The 25,612-nt window shown below is 41.4% G+C and overlaps 1 protein-coding gene across 12 annotated transcripts in view; it reads left to right on the forward strand.

The window, feature by feature from the left end:
• Window positions 1-24,109, forward strand: part of agrn (agrin) — a 329,502-nt gene extending 305,393 nt beyond the window's left edge. For 11 of the 12 annotated variants that reach the window (XM_073875252.1, XM_073875243.1, XM_073875247.1 and 8 more), the window contains 2 exons: window positions 18,594-18,697; window positions 21,645-24,109. In XM_073875252.1, coding sequence (XP_073731353.1) covers window positions 18,594-18,697; window positions 21,645-21,802 — 262 coding nt within the window. In that variant the 3' untranslated portion in view covers window positions 21,803-24,109. The remainder of the gene's footprint in view (window positions 1-18,593; window positions 18,698-21,644) is intronic. The other variant, XM_073875244.1, reaches the window with a different exon arrangement.
• Window positions 24,110-25,612: the final 1,503 nt, after the last annotated feature.

A 25,612-nucleotide genomic window follows, 5' to 3' on the forward strand; every position in this document is an offset into this window, starting at 1 on the left:
TCTGTGTGTGTGTAGTTGTGTGTGGTGGTGGGTTGTGTGTGGTTGTGGGTTGTGTGTGTGTGTGTGTGTGTGTGTGTGTGTGTGTGTGTGTGTGTGTGTGTGTGTGTGTGTGTGTGTGTGTGAGTCTGTGTTTTGTGACAGTATGTTATATAATTTTGTGTTTGTAATTGTGTGTCTGTGTGTAGGTGTGTGTCTGTGTGTAGTTGTGTGTCTGTGTGTGGTTGTGTGTGTGTGCATGTCTGTGTTTTTGTGACAGTATGTTATATATAATTTTGTGTTTGTGTGTGTAATTGTGTGTCTGTGTGTAGTTGTGTGTCTGTGTGTAGTTGTATGTGGTTGTGTGTCTGTGTGGTTGTGTGTCTGTGTGTGTGTATGTGTGTAGTTGTGTTTGTCTGTGCTATTGAGTGAGTTTTGTGAGACAGAGATAGACTGAGAGAGGTTGAGAGATTATGTAATGTATTTGTATGAATGAGAGTTGACAGTTAGAATTTGAAAATAAACACTCAGCCTAAACATTCTATGAATGTAAGTCTATGGGACTTTTTTGGGATGTTTGATCGGACGGTTTAGGTGAACCGTAAGTCCGATCCCTTAGAAAAGATATAGCACACCTCCTCAGATCAGACTGAAGGTCTGTGCAAAGTTTGGTGGCTGTAGCTTAAAAGCTCTAGGAGGAGTTAGAGTTAGAAATTTTAGTCTCAGAAGAAAAAGAAGAATAATAATAACTAGATAGGTACATTTCCTGAAGAAAATGTGAAGTGGTGCTTGCCGTGGCAAATTACTCGGCAATATATGATTATACTCCAACCCAAAATTAAAATGGTCCAACCCCCATGTCTCTACGATGTTCTGATGCGGAGATATGAGGCTTTGTTTATTCCGTTGCTAGGGTACTGTATTTGGTTGCTAGGGAGAAAATTGGCATCCCATAGTGACTACACTCTGAGTAACGAGTCAAACGGTCCAACCCCCGTGTCTCTACTAGGTTCTGATGCGGAGATATAAGGCTTTGTTTACTCTGTTGCTAGGGTACTGTATTTGGTTGCTAGGGAGAAAATTGGCATCCCATAATGATTACACGCCGAGTCACGAGTCAAACGGTCCAACCCCCGTGTCTCTACGATGTTCTGATGCGGAGATATAAGGCTTTGTTTACTCTGTTGCTAGGGTACTGTATTTGGTTGCTAGGGAAAAAATTGGCATCCCATAATGATTACACTTTGAGTCACGAGTCAAACGGTCCAACCCCCATGTCTCTACGATGTTCTGATGCGGAGATATAAGGCTTTGTTTACTCTGTTGCTAGGGTACTGTATTTGGTTGCTAGGGAAAAAATTGGCATCCCATAATGATTACACTCCGGGTCACGAGTCAAACAGTCCAACCCCCGTGTCTCTACGATGTTCTGATGCTGAGATATAAGGCTTTGTTTACTCTGTTGCTAGGGTACTGTATTTGGTTGCTAGGGAAAAAATTGGCATCCCATAATGATTACACTCCGAGTCACTAGTGAAACGGTCCAACCCCCGTGTCTCTACGATGTTCTGATGCGGAGATATAACTGTTTGAATTTTATGTTGCTAGGGTGCTCAAAAATGGTTGCTAGGGGCGTGGCTTAATACCTATGTAAGGATCCTGAGAGACTGATTGGATGCCTGAGTAAAATGAGCCCACCCCCATGTCTATATGACACTGTGGTGCAAAGATATCCATCTGGGCATTTTATAATGGCAGTCTATGGGAGATGTTGCTAGGGTGCCCAAAATTGTTGCTAGGGGCGTGGCTTAATAGCTCTGGGATGATCCTGAGGGACTGATTGGATGCCCGAGTGAAATGAGCCCACCCACTTATCTCTAGGACACTGTAAAGCAAAGATATCCCATCTGGAACTGTTTTATTCCCTTATATGGGCATGTTTCCTGCCCCATTATAAGTCAATGGGAATTTTCGGGTGCCTCTTACACCCCAGGGGTACAACTTACACCCCAATGTCATGTATGTTCTTATAGAGTCTACCACCCTCTTCAAATGTTATAACCCACATGTTTCTACAAAATCCTCGAGCGGAGCTATGACCCGTCAAAGTTCGGCGCAATGTTAAGTCAATGGGATTTTTTGGGTGATTTTTTGCCCCCCTTTCGGAAATCCTGCACCCGATCCCTTATAAAAGTCATAGCACACCTCTCCTCAATAAACCGGTCGATTTGAGCCCTCTTTCATGGGACTACGGCAAACCGTGCGGGACGAGTTACGCGCCGAAAAAACGTGCAGACATAAGAATAAAATATAATAATAATATCCCTGAGGAATAGTAATAGTGATGCCTTGCATAAATGCAAGCACCACTAACTAGATGAGGTTAAAGTTTGTGAACAAACTTTATGTTGGCTTGAGAAAGCCTAGTCTGAGAGTAATAGCTGGAGCTGCAGTTGGGGCAGTTAAGTTAGTTGGGGCAGATGGGTTAGTTGGGGCAGAAATTGGGCAGTTGGGGCAGAATGGGGCAGATGGGGCATTTAGGGTAGTTGGGGCAGAATTGGATAATTGGGGCAGACGGGGCACTTGGGGCAGATGGGGCATTTAGGGCAGTTGGGGCATTTAGAGCAGTTGGGGCATTTAGGGCAGTTGGGGCAGAATGGGGCAGATGAGGCAGTTGGGGCATTTGAGGCATTTAGGGCAGTTGGGCCATTTAGGGCAGTTGGGGCATTTGGGGCATTTAGGTCAGATGGGGCATTTAGGGCAGTTGGGGCAGAATGGGGCAGATGAGGCAGTTGGGGCATTTGAGGCATTTAGGGCAGTTGGGGCATTTAGGGCAGAATGGGGCAGTTGGGGCATTTAGGTCAGATGGGGCATTTAGGGCAGTTGGGGCAGAATGGGGCAGATGAGGCAGTTGGGGCATTTGAGGCATTTAGGGCAGTTGGGGCATTTAGGGCAGTTTGGGCAGAATGGGGCAGTTGGGGCATTTAGGGCAGATGGGGCATTTAGGGCAGATGGGGCATTTAGGGCAGTTGGGGCATTTAGGGCAGATAGATGTTTGTGTGTGTAGTTTTGTGTCTGTGTGTAGTTGTGTCTCTGTGTGTAGTTGTGTGTCTGTGTGTGATTGTGTGTGTGTGTGTGTGTGTGTGTGTGTGTGTGTGTGTGTGTGTGCATGTCTGTTTTTGTGACAGTATGTTATATATAATTTTGTGTTTGTGTGGTGTAATTGTGTGTCTGTGTGTAGTTGTGTGTCTGTGTGTAGTTGTGTGTAGTTGCGTGTCTGTGTGGTTGTGTGTCTGTGTGTATGTATGTGTGTAGTTGTGTTTGTCTGTGCTATTGAGTGAGTTTTGTGAGACAGAGATAGACTGAGAGAGATTGAGAGATGATGTAATGTATTTGTATGAATGTGAGTTGACAGTTAGAATTTGAAAATAAACACTCAGCCTAAACATTCTATGAATGAAAGTCTATGGGACTTTTTTGGGATGTTTGATCGGACGGTTTAGGAGAACCGTAAGTCCGATCTCTTAGAAAAGATATAGCACACCTCCTCAGATCAGACTGAAGGTCTGTGCAAAGTTTGGTGGCTGTAGCTTAAAAGCTCTAGGAGGAGTTAGAGTTAGAAATTTTGGTCTCAGAAGAAAAAGAATAATAATAACTAGATAGGTACATTTCCTGAAGAAAATGTGAAGTGGTGCTTGCCGTGGCAAATTTCGGGGGACAGTATATGTTTATACTCCATACCACAAGTAAAACAATCCAACCCCCGTGTCTCTACAATGTTCTGATGCGGAGTTATAAGGCTTTGTTTACTCTGTTGCTAGGGTACTGTATTTGGTTGCTAGGGAAAAAATGGCATCCACTAGTGATTACCCTCCGAGTCACGAGTCAAACTGTCCAACCCCCGTGTCTCTACGATGTTCTGATGCAGAGATATAAGGCTTTGTTTACTCTGTTGCTAGGGTACTGTATTTGGTTGCTAGGGAAAAAATTGGCATCCACTAGTGATTACACGCCGAGTCACTAGTAAAACGGTCCAACCCCCGTGTCTCTACGTTGTTCTGATGCGGAGATATAAGGCTTTGTTTACTCTGTTGCTAGGGTACTGTATTTGGTTGCTAGGGAAAAAATTGGCATCCACTTGTGATTACACTCCAAGGCACAAGTCAAACGGTCCAACCCCCGTGTCTCTACGATGTTCTGATACAGAGATATAAGGCTTTGTTTACTCTGTTGCTAGGGTACTGTATTTGGTTGCTAGGGAAAAAAATGGCATCCCATAGTGATTACACTCTGAGTCACGAGTCAAACGGTCCAACCCCCGTGTCTCTACGATGTTCTGATGCGGAGATATAGGGCTTTGTTTACTCTGTTGCTAGGGTACTGAATTTGGTTGCTAGGGAAAAAAATGGCATCCACTAGTGATTACCCTCCGAGTCACGAGTCAAACGGTGCAACCCCCGTGTCTCTACGATGTTCTGATGCGGAGATATAAGGCTTTGTTTACTCTGTTGCTAGGGTACTGTATTTGGTTGCTAGGGAAAAAATTGCCATCCACTAGTGATTACCCTCCGAGTCACGAGTCAAACGATCAAACTCCCGTGTCTCTACGATGTTCTGATGCGGAGATATACGGCTATGTTTATCCGGTTGCTAGGGTACTGTATTTGGTTGCTAGGGAAAAAAATGGCATCCACTAGTGATTACCCTCCGAGTCACGAGTCAAACGGTCCAACCCCTGTGTCTCTACGATGTTCTGATGCGGAGATATAAGGCTTTGTTTACTCTGTTGCTAGGGTACTGTATTTGGTTGCTAGGGAAAAAAATGGCATCCACTAGTGATAACCCTCTGATTCACGAGTCAAACGGTCCAACCCCCGTGTCTGTACGATGTTCTGATGCGGAGATATAAGGCTTTTTTTATCCGGTTGCTAGGGTGCTCAAATTTGGTTGCTAGGGGCGTGGCTAGGGAGTGGCCAATGATGTGCCCAATTGGTACACCCCTAGTCACAAGTAAAACGGTCCAACCCCCGTGTCTCTACGATGTTCTGATGCCGAGATATAACTGTTTGAATTTTATGTTGCTAGGGTGCTCAAAAGTGGTTGCTAGGGGCGTGGCTTAGTAAGTATTTAACGATCCTGAGAGACTGATTGGATGCCTGAGTAAAATGAGCCCACCCCCATGTCTCTGTGACACTGTGGTGCAAAGATATCCATCTAAGCATTTTATAATGGCAGTCTATGGGAGATGTTGCTAGGGTGCCCAAAATGGTTGCTAGGGTAACCTTACACCCCATTGTGGGGTACGTCCTGAAAGAGTCTAGCACCCTCTTCAAATGTTGTGACCCACATGTTTCTACGAAATCCTCGCTCGGACCTATGACCCGTCAAAGTTTTTCGCAATGTTAAGTCTATGGGATTTTCGCCCATTGACTTTGAATGGGAAATTTCGGGTGCCTCTTACACCCCTGGGGTACAGCTTACACCCCATTGTGATGTATGTTCTTAAAGAGCCTACCACACTCTTCAAATGTTGTAACCCACATATTTCTACAAAATCCTCGAGCGGAGCTATAGCTCGTCAAAGTTGGGCGCAATGTTAAGTCAATGGGATTTTTCGGGTGGTTTTTCGCCCCCCTTTCGGAAATTCTGCCCCCGACCGCTTATAAAAGTCATAGCCACCATCTCTTCAATATACCGGTCGATTTGAGCCCTCTTTCATGGGAGTACGGCAAACCGTGCGGGACCAGTTACGCGCCGAAAAAACGTGCAGACATAAGAATAACAATAGTAATAATAACTAGATAGGTACATTTCCTGAAGAAAATGTGAAGTGGTGCTTGCCGTGGCAAAATTCTGGGGACCATATATGATTATACTCCAAGCCAAAAGTAAAACGGTCCAACCCCCGTGTCTCTACGATGTTCTGATGCGGAGATATAAGGCTTTGTTTACTCTGTTGCTAGGGTACTGTATTTGGTTGCTAGGGAAAAATTTGGCATCCCATAATGATTACACTCCGAGTCACGAGTCAAACGGTCCAACCCCCGTGTCTCTAAGATGTTCTGATGCGGAGATATAAGGCTTTGTTTACTCTGTTGCTAGGGTAGTGTATTTGGTTGCTAGGGAAAAAATTGGCATCCCATAATGATTACACTCTGAGTCATGAGTCAAACGGTCAAACCCCGTGTCTCTACGATGTTCTGATGCGGAGATATAAGGCTTTGTTTACTCTGTTGCTAGGGTACTGTATTTGGTTGCTAGGGAAAAAATTGGCATCCCATAATGATTACACTCCGAGTCACGAGTCAAACGGTCCAACCCCCGTGTCTGTATGATGTTCTGATGCCGAGATATAAGGCTTTGTTTACTCTGTTGCTAGGGTACTGTATTTGGTTGCTAGGGAAAAAATTGGCATCCCATAGAAATTACACTCTGAGTCACGAGTAAAACGGTCCAACCCCCTTGTCTCTACGATGTTCTGATGCGGAGATATAAGGCTTTGTTTACTCTGTTGCTAGGGTACTGTATTTGGTTGCTAGGGAAAAAATTGGCATCCCATAATGATTACACTCCGAGTCACGAGTCAATTGGTCCAACCCCCGTGTCTCTAAGATGTTCTGATGCGGTGATATAAGGCTTTGTTTACTCTGTTGCTAGGGTACTGTATTTGGTTGCTAGGGAAAAAATTGGCATCCCATAATGATTACACTCTGAGTCACGAGTCAATTGGTCCAACCCCCGTGTCTCAGCGATGTTCTGATGAGGAGATATAAGGCTTTGTTTACTCTGTTGCTAGGGTACTGTATTTGGTTGCTAGGGAAAAAATTGGCATCCCATAATGATTACACTCGGAGTCACAAGTCAAACGGTCCAACCCCCGTGTCTCTACGACGTTCTGATGCGGAGATATAAGGCTTTGTTTACTCTGTTGCTAGGGTAATGTATTTGGTTTCTAGGGAAAAAAATGGCATCCCATAATGATTACACCCCGAGTCATTAGTCATACGGTCCAACCCCCGTGTCTCTACGACGTTCTGATGCGGAGATATAAGGCTTTGTTTACTCTGTTGCTAGGGTACTGTATTTGGTTGCTAGGGAAAAAATTGGCATCCCATAATGATTACACTCCGAGTCACGAGTCAAACGGTCCAACCCCCGTGTCTCTACCATGTTCTGATGCGGAGATATAAGGCTTTGTTTACTCTGTTGCTAGGGTACTGTATTTGGTTGCTAGGGAAAAAATTGGCATCCCATAATGATAACACTCCGAGTCACGAGTCAAACGGTCCAACCCCCGTGTCTCTATGATGTTCTGATGCGGAGATATAAGGCTTTGTTTACTCTGTTGCTAGGGTACTGTATTTGGTTGCTAGGGAAAAAATTGGCATCCCATAGAAATTACACTCTGAGTCACGAGTCAAACGGTCCAACCCCCTTGTCTCTACGATGTTCTGATGCGGAGATATAAGGCTTTGTTTACTCTGTTGCTAGGGTAATGTATTTGGTTTCTAGGGAAAAAAATGGCATCCCATAATGATTACACCCCGAGTCATTAGTCATACGGTCCAACCCCCGTGTCTCTACGACGTTCTGATGCGGAGATATAAGGCTTTGTTTACTCTGTTGCTAGGGTACTGTATTTGGTTGCTAGGGAAAAAATTGGCATCCCATAATGATAACACTCCGAGTCACGAGTCAAACGGTCCAACCCCCGTGTCTCTATGATGTTCTGATGCGGAGATATAAGGCTTTGTTTACTCTGTTGCTAGGGTATTGTATTTGGTTGCTAGGGAAAAAATTGGCATCCCATAGAAATTACACTCTGAGTCACGAGTCAAACGGTCCAACCCCCTTGTCTCTACGATGTTCTGATGCGGAGATATAAGGCTTTGTTTACTCTGTTGCTAGGGTACTGTATTTGGTTGCTAGGGAAAAAATTGGCATCCCATAATGATTACACTCCGAGTCACGAGTCAAACGGTCCAACCCCCGTGTCTCTAAGATGTTCTGATGCGGAGATATAAGGCTTTGTTTACTCTGTTGCTAGGGTACTGTATTTGGTTGCTAGGGAAAAAATTGGCATCCCATAATGATTACACTCTGAGTCACGAGTCAAACGGTCCAACCCACGTGTCTCTACGATGTTCTGATGCGGAGATATAAGGCTTTGTTTACTCTGTTGCTAGGGTACTGTATTTGGTTGCTAGGGAAAAAATTGGCATCCCATAATGATTACACTCAGAGTCACAAGTCAAACGGTCCAACCCCCGTGTCTCTACGACGTTCTGATGCGGAGATATAAGGCTTTGTTTACTCTGTTGCTAGGGTAATGTATTTGGTTTCTAGGGAAAAAAATGGCATCCCATAATGATTACACCCCGAGTCATTAGTCATACGGTCCAACCCCCGTGTCTCTATGACGTTCTGATGCGGAGATATAAGGCTTTGTTTACTCTGTTGCTAGGGTACTGTATTTGGTTGCTAGGGAAAAAATGGCATCCCATAATGATTACACTCTGAGTCATTAGTCATATGGTCTAACCCCCGTGTCTCTACGACGTTCTGATGCGGAGATATAAGGCTTTGTTTACTCTGTTGCTAGGGTACTGTATTTGGTTGCTAGGGAAAAAATTGGCATCCCATAATGATTACACTCCGAGTCACGAGTCAAACGGTCCAACCCCCGTGTCTCTACCATGTTCTGATGCGGAGATATAAGGCTTTGTTTACTCTGTTGCTAGGGTACTGTATTTGGTTGCTAGGGAAAAAATTGGCATCCCATAATGATAACACTCCGAGTCACGAGTCAAACGGTCCAACCCCCGTGTCTCTATGATGTTCTGATGCGGAGATATAAGGCTTTGTTTACTCTGTTGCTAGGGTACTGTATTTGGTTGCTAGGGAAAAAATTGGCATCCAATAATGATTACACTCTGAGTCATTAGTCATACGGTCCAACCCCCGTGTCTCTACGACGTTCTGATGCGGAGATATAAGGCTTTGTTTACTCTGTTGCTAGGGTACTGTATTTGGTTGCTAGGGGCGTGGCTTGGGAGTGGCCAATTATGTGCCCAATTGTTACACCCCTAGTCACAAGTAAAACGGTCCAACCCCCGTGTCTCTACGATGTTCTGATGCCGAGATATAACTGTTTGAATTTTATGTTGCTAGGGTGCTCAAAAGTGGTTGCTAGGGGCGTGGCTTAGTAAGTCTTTAAGGATCATGAGAGACGGATTGGATGCCTGAGTAAAATGAGCCCACCCCCATGTCTCTATGACACTGTGGTGCAAAGATATCCATCTGGGCATTTTATAATGGCAGTCTATGGGAGATGTTGCTAGGGTGCCCAAAATTGTTGCTAGGGGCGTGGCTTTATAGATCTGAGATGATCCTGAGGGACTGATTGGATGCCCGAGTAAAATGAGCCCACCCCCTTGTCCCTACGAAGCTGCAATGCGAAGATATCCCTTCAGGAAAATTTTGATTCCCTTATATGGGCGTGTTCCTTGCCCCATTGACTTTTCATTAGGGCACTTTTGGGAGCCTCTTACACCCCAGGGGTACAGCTTACACCCCAATGTGATGTATGTTCTTACAGAGACTACCACCCTCTGTAAATGCTGTAACCCACATGTTTCTACAAAATCCACGAGCGGAGCTATGACCCGTCAAAGTTGGGCCCAATGTTAAGTCAATGGGATTTTTCGGGTGGTTTTACGCCCCCCTTTCGGAAATCCTGCACCCAATCCCTTATAAAAGTCATAGCACACCTCTCCTCAATAATCCGGTCGATTAGAGCCCTCTTTCATGGGTCTACAACAAAGCGTGCGGGACGAGTTACGCGCCGAAAAAGTGTCCGGATGTAAGAATAAAATATAATAATAATAACTAGATAGGTACATTTCCTGAAGAAAATGTGAAGTGGTGCTTGCCGTGGCAAAATTCTGGGGACCATATATGATTATACTCCAAGCCAAAAGTAAAACGGTCCAACCCCCGTGTCTCTACGATGTTCTGATGCGGAGATATAAGGCTTTGTTTACTCTGTTGCTAGGGTACTGTATTTGGTTGCTAGGGAAAAATTTGGCATCCCATAATGATTACACTCCGAGTCACGAGTCAAACGGTCCAACCCCCGTGTCTCTAAGATGTTCTGATGCGGAGATATAAGGCTTTGTTTACTCTGTTGCTAGGGTAGTGTATTTGGTTGCTAGGGAAAAAATTGGCATCCCATAATGATTACAGTCTGAGTCATGAGTCAAACGGTCAAACCCCGTGTCTCTACGATGTTCTGATGCGGAGATATAAGGCTTTGTTTACTCTGTTGCTAGGGTACTGTATTTGGTTGCTAGGGAAAAAATTGGCATCCCATAATGATTACACTCCGAGTCACGAGTCAAACGGTCCAACCCCCGTGTCTGTATGATGTTCTGATGCCGAGATATAAGGCTTTGTTTACTCTGTTGCTAGGGTACTGTATTTGGTTGCTAGGGAAAAAATTGGCATCCCATAGAAATTACACTCTGAGTCACGAGTAAAACGGTCCAACCCCCTTGTCTCTACGATGTTCTGATGCGGAGATATAAGGCTTTGTTTACTCTGTTGCTAGGGTACTGTATTTGGTTGCTAGGGAAAAAATTGGCATCCCATAATGATTACACTCCGAGTCACGAGTCAAACGGTCCAACCCCCGTGTCTCTAAGATGTTCTGATGCAGAGATATAAGGCTTTGTTTACTCTGTTGCTAGGGTACTGTATTTGGTTGCTAGGGAAAAAATTGGCATCCCATAATGATTACACTCTGAGTCACGAGTCAAACGGTCCAACCCCCGTGTCTCTACGATGTTCTGATGCGGAGATATAAGGCTTTGTTTACTCTGTTGCTAGGGTACTGTATTTGGTTGCTAGGGAAAAAATAGGAATCCCAAAAACAATACACTCCGAGACACAATACATACCCTCCAACCCCCGTGTCTCTACGACGTTCTGATGCGGAGATATAAGGCTGTGTTTACTCTGTTGCTAGGGTAATGTATTTGGTTTCTAGGGAAAAAAATGGCATCCCATAATGATTACACCCCGAGTCATTAGTCATACGGTCCAACCCCCGTGTCTCTACGACGTTCTGATGCGGAGATATAAGGCTTTGTTTACTCTGTTGCTAGGGTACTGTATTTGGTTGCTAGGGAAAAAATTGGCATCCCATAATGATTACACTCCGAGTCACGAGTCAAACGGTCCAACCCCCGTGTCTCTACCATGTTCTGATGCGGAGATATAAGGCTTTGTTTACTCTGTTGCTAGGGTACTGTATTTGGTTGCTAGGGAAAAAATTGGCATCCCATAATGATAACACTCCGAGTCACGAGTCAAACGGTCCAACCCCCGTGTCTCTATGATGTTCTGATGCGGAGATATAAGGCTTTGTTTACTCTGTTGCTAGGGTACTGTATTTGGTTGCTAGGGAAAAAATTGGCATCCCATAGAAATTACACTCTGAGTCACGAGTCAAACGGTCCAACCCCCTTGTCTCTACGATGTTCTGATGCGGAGATATAAGGCTTTGTTTACTCTGTTGCTAGGGTAATGTATTTGGTTTCTAGGGAAAAAAATGGCATCCCATAATGATTACACCCCGAGTCATTAGTCATACGGTCCAACCCCCGTGTCTCTACGACGTTCTGATGCGGAGATATAAGGCTTTGTTTACTCTGTTGCTAGGGTACTGTATTTGGTTGCTAGGGAAAAAATTGGCATCCCATAATGATAACACTCCGAGTCACGAGTCAAACGGTCCAACCCCCGTGTCTCTATGATGTTCTGATGCGGAGATATAAGGCTTTGTTTACTCTGTTGCTAGGGTACTGTATTTGGTTGCTAGGGAAAAAATTGGCATCCCATAGAAATTACACTCTGAGTCACGAGTCAAACGGTCCAACCCCCTTGTCTCTACGATGTTCTGATGCGGAGATATAAGGCTTTGTTTACTCTGTTGCTAGGGTACTGTATTTGGTTGCTAGGGAAAAAATTGGCATCCCATAATGATTACACTCCGAGTCACGAGTCAAACGGTCCAACCCCCGTGTCTCTAAGATGTTCTGATGCGGAGATATAAGGCTTTGTTTACTCTGTTGCTAGGGTACTGTATTTGGTTGCTAGGGAAAAAATTGGCATCCCATAATGATTACACTCTGAGTCACGAGTCAAACGGTCCAACCCACGTGTCTCTACGATGTTCTGATGCGGAGATATAAGGCTTTGTTTACTCTGTTGCTAGGGTACTGTATTTGGTTGCTAGGGAAAAAATTGGCATCCCATAATGATTACACTCGGAGTCACAAGTCAAACGGTCCAACCCCCGTGTCTCTACGACGTTCTGATGCGGAGATATAAGGCTTTGTTTACTCTGTTGCTAGGGTAATGTATTTGGTTTCTAGGGAAAAAAATGGCATCCCATAATGATTACACCCCGAGTCATTAGTCATACGGTCCAACCCCCGTGTCTCTATGACGTTCTGATGCGGAGATATAAGGCTTTGTTTACTCTGTTGCTAGGGTACTGTATTTGGTTGCTAGGGAAAAAATGGCATCCCATAATGATTACACTCTGAGTCATTAGTCATATGGTCTAACCCCCGTGTCTCTACGACGTTCTGATGCGGAGATATAAGGCTTTGTTTACTCTGTTGCTAGGGTACTGTATTTGGTTGCTAGGGAAAAAATTGGCATCCCATAATGATTACACTCCGAGTCACGAGTCAAACGGTCCAACCCCCGTGTCTCTACCATGTTCTGATGCGGAGATATAAGGCTTTGTTTACTCTGTTGCTAGGGTACTGTATTTGGTTGCTAGGGAAAAAATTGGCATCCCATAATGATAACACTCCGAGTCACGAGTCAAACGGTCCAACCCCCGTGTCTCTATGATGTTCTGATGCGGAGATATAAGGCTTTGTTTACTCTGTTGCTAGGGTACTGTATTTGGTTGCTAGGGAAAAAAATGGCATCCAATAATGAATACAATGTTAGTCAGTAGTCATACGGTCCAACCCCCGTGTCTCTACGACGTTCTGATGCGGAGATATAAGGCTTTGTTTACTCTGTTGCTAGGGTACTGTATTTGGTTGCTAGGGGCGTGGCTTGGGAGTGGCCAATTATGTGCCCAATTGTTACACCCCTAGTCACAAGTAAAACGGTCCAACCCCCGTGTCTCTACGATGTTCTGATGCCGAGATATAACTGTTTGAATTTTATGTTGCTAGGGTGCTCAAAAGTGGTTGCTAGGGGCGTGGCTTAGTAAGTCTTTAAGGATCCTGAGAGACGGATTGGATGCCTGAGTAAAATGAGCCCACCCCCATGTCTCTATGACACTGTGGTGCAAAGATATCCATCTGGGCATTTTATAATGGCAGTCTATGGGAGATGTTGCTAGGGTGCCCAAAATTGTTGCTAGGGGCGTGGCTTTATAGATCTGAGATGATCCTGAGGGACTGATTGGATGCCCGAGTAAAATGAGCCCACCCCCTTGTCCCTACGAAGCTGCAATGCGAAGATATCCCTTCAGGAAAATTTTGATTCCCTTATATGGGCGTGTTCCTTGCCCCATTGACTTTTCATTAGGGCACTTTTGGGAGCCTCTTACACCCCAGGGGTACAGCTTACACCCCAATGTGATGTATGTTCTTACAGAGACTACCACCCTCTGTAAATGCTGTAACCCACATGTTTCTACAAAATCCACGAGCGGAGCTATGACCCGTCAAAGTTGGGCCCAATGTTAAGTCAATGGGATTTTTCGGGTGGTTTTACGCCCCCCTTTCGGAAATCCTGCACCCAATCCCTTATAAAAGTCATAGCACACCTCTCCTCAATAATCCGGTCGATTAGAGCCCTCTTTCATGGGTCTACAACAAAGCGTGCGGGACGAGTTACGCGCCGAAAAAGTGTCCGGATGTAAGAATAAAATATAATAATAACTAGATAGGTACATTTCCTGAAGAAAATGTGAGTGGTGCTTGCCGTGGCAAATTTCTGGGGCCAGTATATGATCATACTTCCAGTCACGAGTAAAACGATCCAAACCCCGTCTCTCTACGATGTTCTGATGCGGAGATAAAAGGCTTTGTTTATTCGGTTGCTAGGGTACTGTATTTGGTTGCTAGGGAAAAATTTGACTTCCAATAGTGATTACGCTCCGGGTCACGAGTCAAACGGTCCAACCCCCGTGTCTCTACGATGTTCTGATGCGGAGATATAAGGCTTTGTTTACTCTGTTGCTAGGGTACTGTATTTGGTTGCTAGGGAAAAAATTGACATCCCATAATGATTACCCTCCGAGTCACAAGTCAAACGGTCCAACCCCCGTGTCTCTACGATGTTCTGATGTGGAGATATAAGGCTTTGTTTACTCTGTTGCTAGGGTACTGTATTTGGTTGCTAGGGAAAAAATTGGCATCCCATAATGATTACACGCCGAGTCACGAGTCAAATGGTCCAACCCCCAAGTCTCTACGATGTTCTGATGCGGAGATATAAGGCTTTGTTTACTCTGTTGCTAGGGTACTGTATTTGGTTGCTAGGGAAAAAATTGGCATCCCATAATGATTACACGCCGAGTCACGAGTCAAACGGTCCAACCCCCGTGTCTCTAAGATGTTCTGATGCGGAGATATAAGGCTTTGTTTATTCGGTTGCTAGGGTACTGTATTTGGTTGCTAGGGAAAAATTTGAATTCCAATAGTGATTACCCGCCGAGTCACGAGTCAAACGGTCCAACCCCCGTGTCTCTACGAAGTTCTGATGCGGAGATATAAGGCTTTGTTTACTCTGTTGCTAGGGTACTGTATTTGGTTGCTAGGGAAAAATTTGACATCCCATAGTGATTACCCGCCGAGTCACGAGTCAAACGGTCCAACCCCCGTGTCTCTACGATGTTCTGATGCGGAGATATAAGGCTTTGTTTACTCTGTTGCTAGGGTACTGTATTTGGTTGCTAGGGAAAAAATTGACATCCCATAGTGATTACCCGCCGAGTCACGAGTCAAACGGTACAACCCCCGTGTCTCTACGATGTTCTGATGCGGAGATATAAGGCTTTGTTTACTCTGTTGCTAGGGTACTGTATTTGGTTGCTAGGGAAAAAATTGGCATCCCATAATGATTACACTCAGAGTCACGTGTCAAACGGTCCAACCCCCGTGTCTCTACGATGTTCTGATGCGGAGATATAAGGCTTTGTTTACTCTGTTGCTAGGGTACTGTATTTGGTTGCTAGGGAAAAAATTGACATCCCATAGTGATTACCCGCCGAGTCACGAGTCAAATGGTCCAACCCCCGTGTCTCTACGATGTTCTGATGCGGAGATATAAAGCTTTGTTTACTCTGTTGCTAGGGTACTGTATTTGGTTGCTAGGGAAAAATTTGACATCCCATAGTGATTACCCGCCGAGTCACGAGTCAAACGGTCCAACCCCCGTGTCTCTACGATGTTCTGATGCGGAGATATAAGGCTTTGTTTACTCTGTTGCTAGGGTACTGTATTTGGTTGCTACGGAAAAAAAATGCATCCCATAATGATTACACTCAGAGTCACGAGTCAAACGGTCCAACCCCCGTGTCTCTACAATGTTCTGATGCGGAGATATAAGGCTTTGTTTACTCTGTTGCTAGGGTACTGTATTTGGTTGCTAGGGAAAAAATTGGCATCCCATAATGATTACACTCTGAGTCACGAGTCAAACGGTCCAACCCCCATGTCTCTACGATGTTCTGATGCGGAGATATAACTGTTTGAATTTTATGTTGCTAGGGTGCTGAAAAGTGGTTGCTAGGGGCGTGGCTTAATACCTATGTAAAGATCCTGAGAAACTGATTGGATGCCTGAGTAAAATGAGCCCACCCCCATGTCTCTATGACACTTTGGTGCAAAGATATCCATCTGGGCATTTTATAATGGCAGTCTATGGGAGATGTTGCTAGGGTGCCCAAAATTGTTGCTAGGGGCGTGGCTTAATAGCTCTGAGATGATCCTGAGAGACTGATTGGATGCCCGAGTGAAATGAGCCCACCCACTTGTCTCTAGGACATTGTAAAGGGAAGATATCCCAGCTGGAACTTTTTTATTTCCTTATATGGGCATGTTTCCTGCCCCATTATAAGACAATGGGAAATTTCGGGTGCCTCTTACACCCCAGGGGTACAACTTACACCCCAATGTGATCCATGTTCTTACAGAGTCTACCACCCTCTTCAAATATTGTAACCCACATGTTTCTACAAAATCCTCGCTCGTACCTATGACCCGTCAAAGTTTTTGCAATGTTAAGTCTATGGGATTTTCCCCCATTGACTTTTCATTGGGGCACTTTTGGGCGCCTCTTACACCCCAGGGGTACAACTTACACCCCAATGTGATGTATGTTCTTACAGAGTCTACCACCCTCTTCAAATGTTGTAACCCACATGTTTCTACAAAATCCTCGAGCGGAGCTATGACCCGTCAAAGTTGGGCGCAATGTTAAGTCAATGGGATTTTTCGGGTGGTTTTTCGCCCCCCTTTCGGAAAACCTGCACCCGATCGCTTATAAAAGTCATAGCACACCTCTCCTCAATAAGCCGGTCGATTTGAGCCCTCTTTCATGGGTCTACAAAAAACCGTGCGGGACGAGTTAGGTGCCGAAAAAACGTGCAGATGTAAGAATAAAATATAATAATATCCCTGAGGAATAGTAATAGTGATGCCTTGCATAAATGCAAGCACCACTAATAAGTTTAATAGCAATAACAATATATTGGCTTTTTCAAAGCCAACATAATAATAAGTTTAATAGCAATAACAGTATGTTGGCTTTTTCAAAGCCAACATAAATATAATATGTATTAACATGAATGTATAAATAAATGTTTACAATGATCTTAATTGTTTTTAAATCTAAAGGTGTATGGTTAAATGCTTGAAATCACTTTCGTAGACAAAAAATATACCTGTGGCAAACAGAATAATTTCTGTTATTAGAAAACTTTTTTTTAAATAATTTTTAATGGATGACTTGAATATTGAAGAAAAAGCACCCAACAAGAGCCCAGATGAAATGTGAACTCCTTCAATATTCTTTCAAATTCATCCTAAGGTGAAACTAAAAAGCTTATTGATAAAATGACACGAGTACGGTTTTGCAATTTCTAGGCAAAGTGTGACTGCACTTCAGATGATAAGTTTTTCAAAAGTTTGATTGATTTTGGATGCTTTTAGTCACAACATAAAACCAACAGTTACATTTGTGTAATACCATAGTTGGTATGAGTTTATTATTATTATAATGTGGAAAGAAATATATAAAAAAAGTATATTCATATTTCTACTATATTTTATAGGTTATAACAACTCATCTATAGTCAAGATAAATAATAGTAAGTTGAAATAATTAAGGCAGCAAAGAATTGTTTTACAGTGGTCTTAAAGTGGTCTTATAATGGTTACGACACTCATGTACAAATCCAATGTGTGGAATCTGTACCTTATTAAATTGCATGGCATCATATTTTTTCATTGCATTATACTGCATTGAATAACATCTTGTTGAACCAAATCGATAATCAGACCGCAGTGCATCGTAATGAGGTGAATTGCATCGATAACTGCTTCATATGTATCTGTAATATATTGTGTCGTGGCTATGCATCTAGATCTCAGTTATGGATATATATATATATAAGGGCCGGGACTCAATAAAAAAAATGAATCTAATTAATCAGAGGCTTTGTAATTAATTAATCGAAATTAATCACATTTTAATCACATATAAATATTTGACCTGAGAACATTGAGAAGTTATTTTTTCACATGGATTTTTAGTATACCATGAATAATGACTGAATACATAAGCTTAAGCAACAAAATATTGTTTATTTTTGTTCAACCAAGTCGTTGTACTCGGAGTCGGGCTAATGTCCACGCTAGCTGCTATATGTTTTGCATTGAGATGATACTTGAGGCTCGATGTGCTGCGGTGATATGTGAATTCCTTGTTGTATAGCTTACACACAACCATGCTCTTATCAACGCTTCCATCCGTTCGTTTTTTATAAAAACATTTCCCATCCACGGGGCCAACCAAAGCGATCTCATTAGCTTCTTCATTCATGTTCACTGTGGTTTGTTGTTGTCTGAAGTCATGAACGCTAGTTGGTGCTCCAGTATAATCGGGCCGCCGAAACTCATCCAATGAGAAATGTTCTGCGGTGCAAAATATATATATATATATATATATATATATATATATATATATATATATATATATATATATATATTGTTCTTTATTGTCCAGTTTTTTACAGAAAATTGGTCTTTGGACTAGATAAACATATATATAATGCAAATTTGATATATTTTTTAGTAGACATGTCTTTCCATCTTACATGGAAATGGCCTTTAAAATACCTCTACCAATACAAATACCCATATCTCTACAGAACTTCAAACTACTGTTTATGTGCTGCTAATGTACAGTATTCTTACTGCATATCTGTGGAAAGAGTAATCTTCCGTTGTTTTTTACAGTTCTGTTGCATTCGTTTTTTTCCAGTTGTTTACTATTCATCTCTGCTTTCTCGACAGAGCACTGAGAGATGGCTCTCTGCAGGTTGGTAATGAGGCAGCTGTCACTGGGTCATCGCCCTTGGCTGCCACACAGCTGGACACAGACGGCGCACTCTGGTTGGGTAAGTCCTTGGGTAAACTCCTTTGCTAAATCTTGGCTCGTTTATAACCAAATACACACCTGCTTTGCCACAGAGAATAAATTCTCCACTTTAGCTTGTACTCTCTAATTGGATCTTGCCCCACAGCAAGTGTTTTTATGGCCTAAATCTCATTCCACTCGAGCATTACCCGAGAACTTCATGGTTGCACCTCATTTGTTATTAAAATAACATGTTATTGGCTTGTTCGAGATTTGCTGTAAGTTAATGGGTAATCATTTGCTTAAGGAGTTTTAAAAATGTCTATGTTTGACATGCAGATATGTTTGACAGTATTAAAAGAGAGAGTTTTAAGGATGTGGCCTAGACGACTTGAGAAATGCATTTGTGCCGAGCAACACAAGGCCAGCAGGTTTCAATGAAACAGGTGCTGTGGATGCCCGATAGCAAGAATACATTATTCTTACAAGGCCTGAACATCAAAAGCTCTCCCTTAAAATTCCTTCTTTCAAATGCTATTATTTATTTACTTCACCCAGATGTAATTCACTTGAAATTTGCCCTGTCAGTCCTTCTTGTCCAAAGCATACAATCCGATTAAAGGGGACAACACAGGGAGGCACAATAAAGCAAGACTACGTGAACTCAAAGCTAACAAATTATAACAGAATACATTTCATGCTCAAAGAGAGAGAAACAGAGATGGATTTTGACAGCGTGAAGGAATGAAGCTCTCACTATGAAAGCTTTTTAGCATCCCTGGAGCCTGAACTTCCAAAAACACATTTTGAACTTCCCACCTGTTCCTGAGTTCTGCTCAACTGTCTCTCAATCTAAGACCCCTACGTTAGACACGTATGTGTTTTGAGAGTGATAACGTTTTTAACTCTTTCCCCGCCATTGACGAGTTATCTCATCAATTAAGAGAAAATTTGCATTAAAAAACATGTTTCAGATTATCCACTAGATGCAGGTTTCCCACGGGTCCTTGAAAGTTTGTGAATCTGGGGAAAATAATTCAAGGCCCTGGGAAGTTTTTGAAAATTTACACACATAGATAAAAGTCATTGAAAGTGCTTGAATCTATTTTATGCAAGAAAATCCATATTATTCCCTGTGTTGTTTAGGATAATATTATACAATTTGTAGCCAAACTGTTCGCTTTAAATGCTTATAATATCTTCTGTATGCGAATGTTGATTCATACAAAAATGCTTTTTTGCCTAGTTGTGTTGGACACATGAAAACGTCTTGGGTTACATATGTAACTGTTGTTCCCTAAGAAGGGAACGAGACGCTGCGTCTCCCTTGCTATACTTCCTGCGTCCTTGTAACGCCGTCTTTAACAATATTTCAGATAGCGATATACTTCCTGGCTCCCGTGTCACAATGTCTTTGTCGTTAAACCTCACCATTGGTTGAATTTGATATACACATTCAGACGCACTTACCTCTGGAGGCGTCCCCAAAGTGTCACCGCAGTGACGCAACGCGAGTTCCCTCGAAAATTATATAGACAGGATGTTTTTTTCCCGTTTTGTTTATTTGTTTATTGTTTGTTTGAAAGCAGTTTTTCCATCATTTGATATATTTGTATGTTCATATATTTTTAGAAGAAAATATTCCTGGAAGGCATTTTGTGAAACTTTTGTGAAAATCACAAAAAAATGCTGGCGGGCAACTTTTAAAAAAAATGACTGGCGGGGAATGAGTTAAGAGTGTGCTAGGCCGAATCTCCATAACAGTATTATTATTTTCTTATCTTTATTTTATATTAAGATTTCATGGCCGGCAGGTGTGAGTTCACTACTCTATAATGGGTTAAATGCAGAGGTCACATTTTGAGTATGGGCTACAATACTTGCCAATCACACGTTGTGTTCATATCTATTTTAAGTTACACAATGATTTGCCTATTATTTTGAATCTGAACAACACTTCAAACAAACTTTAAAATTGCATACTTGCCTATTGTACAATAGTTGATACATACAGAACATACTGTAATCTGCATGTAACTGAAGTGTGTGTCCTCTGCTTTAATGCTACACACTTTATACCACCAAGAGTACTCAGAAATACTCAAAAATGTATACGTAAGCAATAAGGTACGAGAGGCTGTGCTGTATCGTGAATAAGTAACGGCTGAAGGGCGTTGTTAGGCACGACGCGAAGCGGAGTGCCTGCAACCCCTTCAGCCGTTACTTATTCACGATACAGCACTTGCCTCGAGTACCTTATTGCTTTTATAAAACGGTTACTAGACAATATTAAAGTAAAAAAAATATTAGTGCAACTTTCATGAAGTTAAATCAATAAAAGCATTCCTTCCGCTAGAAAAAATAGTCCCTGACTGCGAACAACAACATGAAAGCTCAAATAAAAACAACAAACTGTTCTCAAACATTAGCCGTTTCTCAATACCAAGTACGCCAAACTCGGACTTGTGTCGAACTTAGTTCGAACTTGCAAGTTCAGACTCGGAAGAACGAACTCCTGACGCGAAATGCATTCTGGGAAACTTCGCTGTCATAAGTCCACACAAGTCTCCTCTGATGCATCCTCGATAAAATGGGCGGATCAAGAACACATCCGGGGATTTTATGTGAACTTGGGCTTGATGCGAACTTTGAATTGGAACAGTACTTGGGCCGCGACTGATGACGTTTCACAAGTCCACAAGAACGCAAGTACAGACAAGAACGCATATTGAGAAACGGCTTTTGTCTCATTATATGTTTATGTGTTGCTATGGGTGTTGCTAAGGGCGCAGTGATATTAAATACAACTGTTGGGTGAAGCGGTCATAGCAGTGTTTTATCGTGAATAAAGCACACCTATTGACCAATCAGAATCAAGGATTGGAACTAACCGTTTTATAAATAAAAAGTAATGTCAAGTACTGTACAGTCATTATTTTTCAATCACGTGTACTTTATCTGATCATTTTAATATTTTTTTTCTCAAGGTGGTCTGGAGGAGCTGTCGGTGGCTCGCCGTTTGCCCAAGGCTTACAGCACAGGCTACGTCGGATGCGTTAAAGATGTGATAGTTGACGGGGTTGAACTTCATCTGGTGGAGGACGCCTTAAACAGTCCCAAAATATTACACTGTTCTGCCAAATAATGCGGCATCCCTTCCTCCCAACACCATGTCTACTGCTGTAATTATTTTTTCTTTTATTTTGTATACTATTCTTTTTCTTTTATATTGGAAAATTACATTGTTTTAAATATAATTTTTTGTTTTCTTTAATTTTTTTCATCGTTGCACCCATCACATCCTCAGTTGCAGGTGAACATGGTGTCACAGGACATGCAAAATGCGTATTAATTCAGTGCTGTTTCTATGGCAGACAAAATAAACATTGACTTGCTCATTACTTGAACTGAGGCAGATGAGGTTGGTGCTTTTGTGCTGTCTGGATTGCCTTCCGGTGCCATATCTCACTGATGTCCGGCAATCACCATACATTCCTCTGAGCTGTTGCTGCGGTCCATTACTACATCTAAGAGATCTAAAAAAATGACTTTCTGCTTCATCAAGAAACGACAGCAGCCGTGAAATAAGCTGAGCAAACGTATGTACGATATTTCTCATTTATGATACCACTAACAGGGGTGAACGCTCAGCGATTCGGAGCTTTGCATCTCTAGACGATAGTAGCTGACATTACACTTAGCATTCCTCAAAATTCAATATTTTTTTTCCATGCAAATGTCATTATTGACCTGTGAGATGTAATAAATAGTAAAGAAATACATGAGACTGTGAATTTTGAAGATGCTATTTTTTGTTGCAATCGTTCGTCTCATGTGTTGTGCATATCTAAAGAGCAATTACATATATATATGAATATATATATATATATATAATATGACCACTTGTTGCATGCATCTTTTTAAGTGTTGAGTTGATTTTCCTTTGGTTTTCTTGATATCCATTATTCTATTCAGGGCAGAAATGTAGCTTACCAGGAGGACTACATTGCAATGTAAATGACCTTTATTACAGTACTTCTGTTTCGACATTTGATCATTCAAGTTGGGAAAAATATTGAATTTTTATATATATTTGCTTTTTGTCAATCTGGACTTGTGTGTATGTGTGTGTGTGAGACGGATGGATAAAAACAGTTACAACAATTCAACATCAGGAGGCGCTGTAACACAGAAAGAGATTAGAGACTCATTGAACACATCAGATGGACATAAAAGCAGAATACTTGGCATGTTCAGTCAATGAACAAATATCTTGTATTCACGGCATTATTTTCTATTCTATATCGACCGAAAATGTTGCTTTAAAATGCTGCCAGCACTTGCTGTAATGGGATGACGTTTGTTGTAGACCCCCTTGCATCCTATGACTGTGGCCCCCAAAACAGCTGTCATGTCACAACAGTAATCAGTGAAAATAGTAATGCATGAGTTTGTCATGTCAAAATGGTTTTTGTAACCTGTTTCAAGGCAGATGCAATGCTATGGTTTCTACTGCTGTCTCATTGTAAGAAATATTACGAGTTTGATACTAGATGCTTCGCAATATTCAAAAACAAATGCCTGTTCGAGGTAAATTACCACTGTATGTTTTTTGTTTTTTTGTCATTTTCTTTCTAAATCCTGGGACATGCAAATTCATCATCATGTACAGCCCTGTGACTATCTAAGTTACTGAGGTTTTGTTTTAGTATTATACACTGGAACTAAGTCTGACTATACACAAAGCATATCCAGATGTGGCTCATATATGAGGGATGATATCAGGAAATATTTGATTATGTAACAGGATGTCTAGTGTTGTAGACTAAGACCAAGAGCCCATTGTTACTGCAAGAGCTATGGATCATCCACATTTTTAGTATAGTGCCCTCATCTTTTCAACCGGACTCTTTCTCTTTTCTATGCTCCTGCATACTCAAGGAACGAGGCTCATGGTGCAGATCGCCATGGAAATCTGCTCCGCGTGTGAATGGAAACTGAGAAATGCCTTAAAGTCATTCACCATTCATGGGTGACAAAAGTTAATGTCCATACTGTTCTGTGCTCTCACTTTAGACAGTATTTTACTCTCATTCCCATGATGTAAATTAATACATAAATGTTGATAATTATATTAATAATGCTTATAAAAAATTTCAGAAGCCTCAATAATAGTGGACTCTACAAAGTACTATTTACTGTACAAATACTATTTTCAGAATCGTATTTATGTTGATTCCCTGTCTGGCATTTGTAACTATACTGTTTAACTATACCTGATGGGCAGTGCACAGAATGAGAGGCATGACATTACCATTACTAACTTTATTACCTGTGTCTTGTGTTCCAACCACCATAAAATAAAATGTAAAACAAACTGAACTGACTTTGAAACCTTTCTGTAACATTTCTTCCTGATCAAATCCGTGAATAAATCCCTACATTTCCCAAACTAGATGTCTTTTATACCCAGTGTACTGTTTCCACAACATAGACCTAACTATTCTTGTTTTTTGTTACAGTACTGACAAACATTTGGATGTTCTGTGATAATTTACTTGTCTTAATGTTTTTCTACAGTAATTCTGTACGACTTCCTTGCATGGATAAAGAATTATATACTGAGTAATATCTGAGCTGCTTTTTCCTAAAATGAAAGTAAATAGGATCACACTTGTCTCTATCTAATTTTAATGTACAGAAATTAATAAAGTACTGTGTTCTCTTAAAGCCACATAAAGTTACCAAACTCATCAAAGAAATTTGTCAGGTGTAAGAAATAGTTGATGAAAAAATCTATTAGATCTAGAAATATATTAGATTTCTCTGCAGGGCAATACGTATGAAATAATTCCTAGATGAGCAGAGATTTGTTCTGTATTTATATTCATACCAGTGCAATAAAGGGGCTTTGACTGCAAGTAAAAATGTTTCAGCTGTCTGACAAAATCAGGGGATCTGTGGCTTTCTTTGTTCTTCCTCACGGGTTTTGGTTTGGACCATGGAGTCATCAGGCTGTAGGGTCAAGGGGCATCTTGGAGGGAAGGGGGCTTGTCGGTAGCACTGGTTCTTCCTTTGGGGAATGATTTCCTTTAGTGCACTTCCTTAAGTGAAATATACGGCACCCCTGTCTACAGTTCAGAAAATCTAATAAAATTTTTTTTTTTGTATTTTAACTCAATTTAATTAGTGAATACATTGTAAATAAAACACATTTTTAAGTATAATCAACTTGGATTTACAAGTCATTTCAACTCTTTAATCTAGATAGTGAAGATGCTGTAATTTATAAAAAAGTTGAATTATTAAGTTACAGCAACATGTGTCAAGATAAAAAAATCTAAGTTGAAATGACAAAAAAAAAGTAAATCCAAGTTGATTATACTTAAAAAAATTTACAGTTATAATTTTATTATTCTGAATGTGTGAATTATTGTGACACTGTTTGTGAAATCTCAATCTAATTATGAGATTAGAGTTTAATTTCAGTCATTGATTTCACATTGATTTAAATTAGTACTGTGGGCAAAGATTAATCACGATTAATCGCATACAAAATATGCGTGTAATTATTATGTATATATAAATACACACACATTTGTGTATGTATTTAAGAAACATTTACACGTGCATATATATTTCAATATGATATACATTTAAAAAAATATATTTTTTTAAATAAAAATTTTTGCAAAATATGTTATTCTACACATACACTGTAACAAATTTGCTGTAAAAGATAAAGACTGAAAATGTTTTACGTTCATTTAACTTTGAACAAACTGTTGCCAGTAAATAACATTAATGTAAAATCTACAGTAAGTTACTGGCAGCTAGTTGCGCTTTAAAAAAATCTGTAGAAATTACAGTATTACTGGGTATTACTGGCAACTAGCTGCCAGTAAATTACTGCAAGATTTTACATTTATGTTATTTACTGTCAACAGTTTGTTCA

This window comes from Misgurnus anguillicaudatus, chromosome 13 (assembly GCF_027580225.2).
Source record: "Misgurnus anguillicaudatus chromosome 13, ASM2758022v2, whole genome shotgun sequence".
Taxonomy (NCBI): Eukaryota; Metazoa; Chordata; class Actinopteri; order Cypriniformes; family Cobitidae; genus Misgurnus; species Misgurnus anguillicaudatus.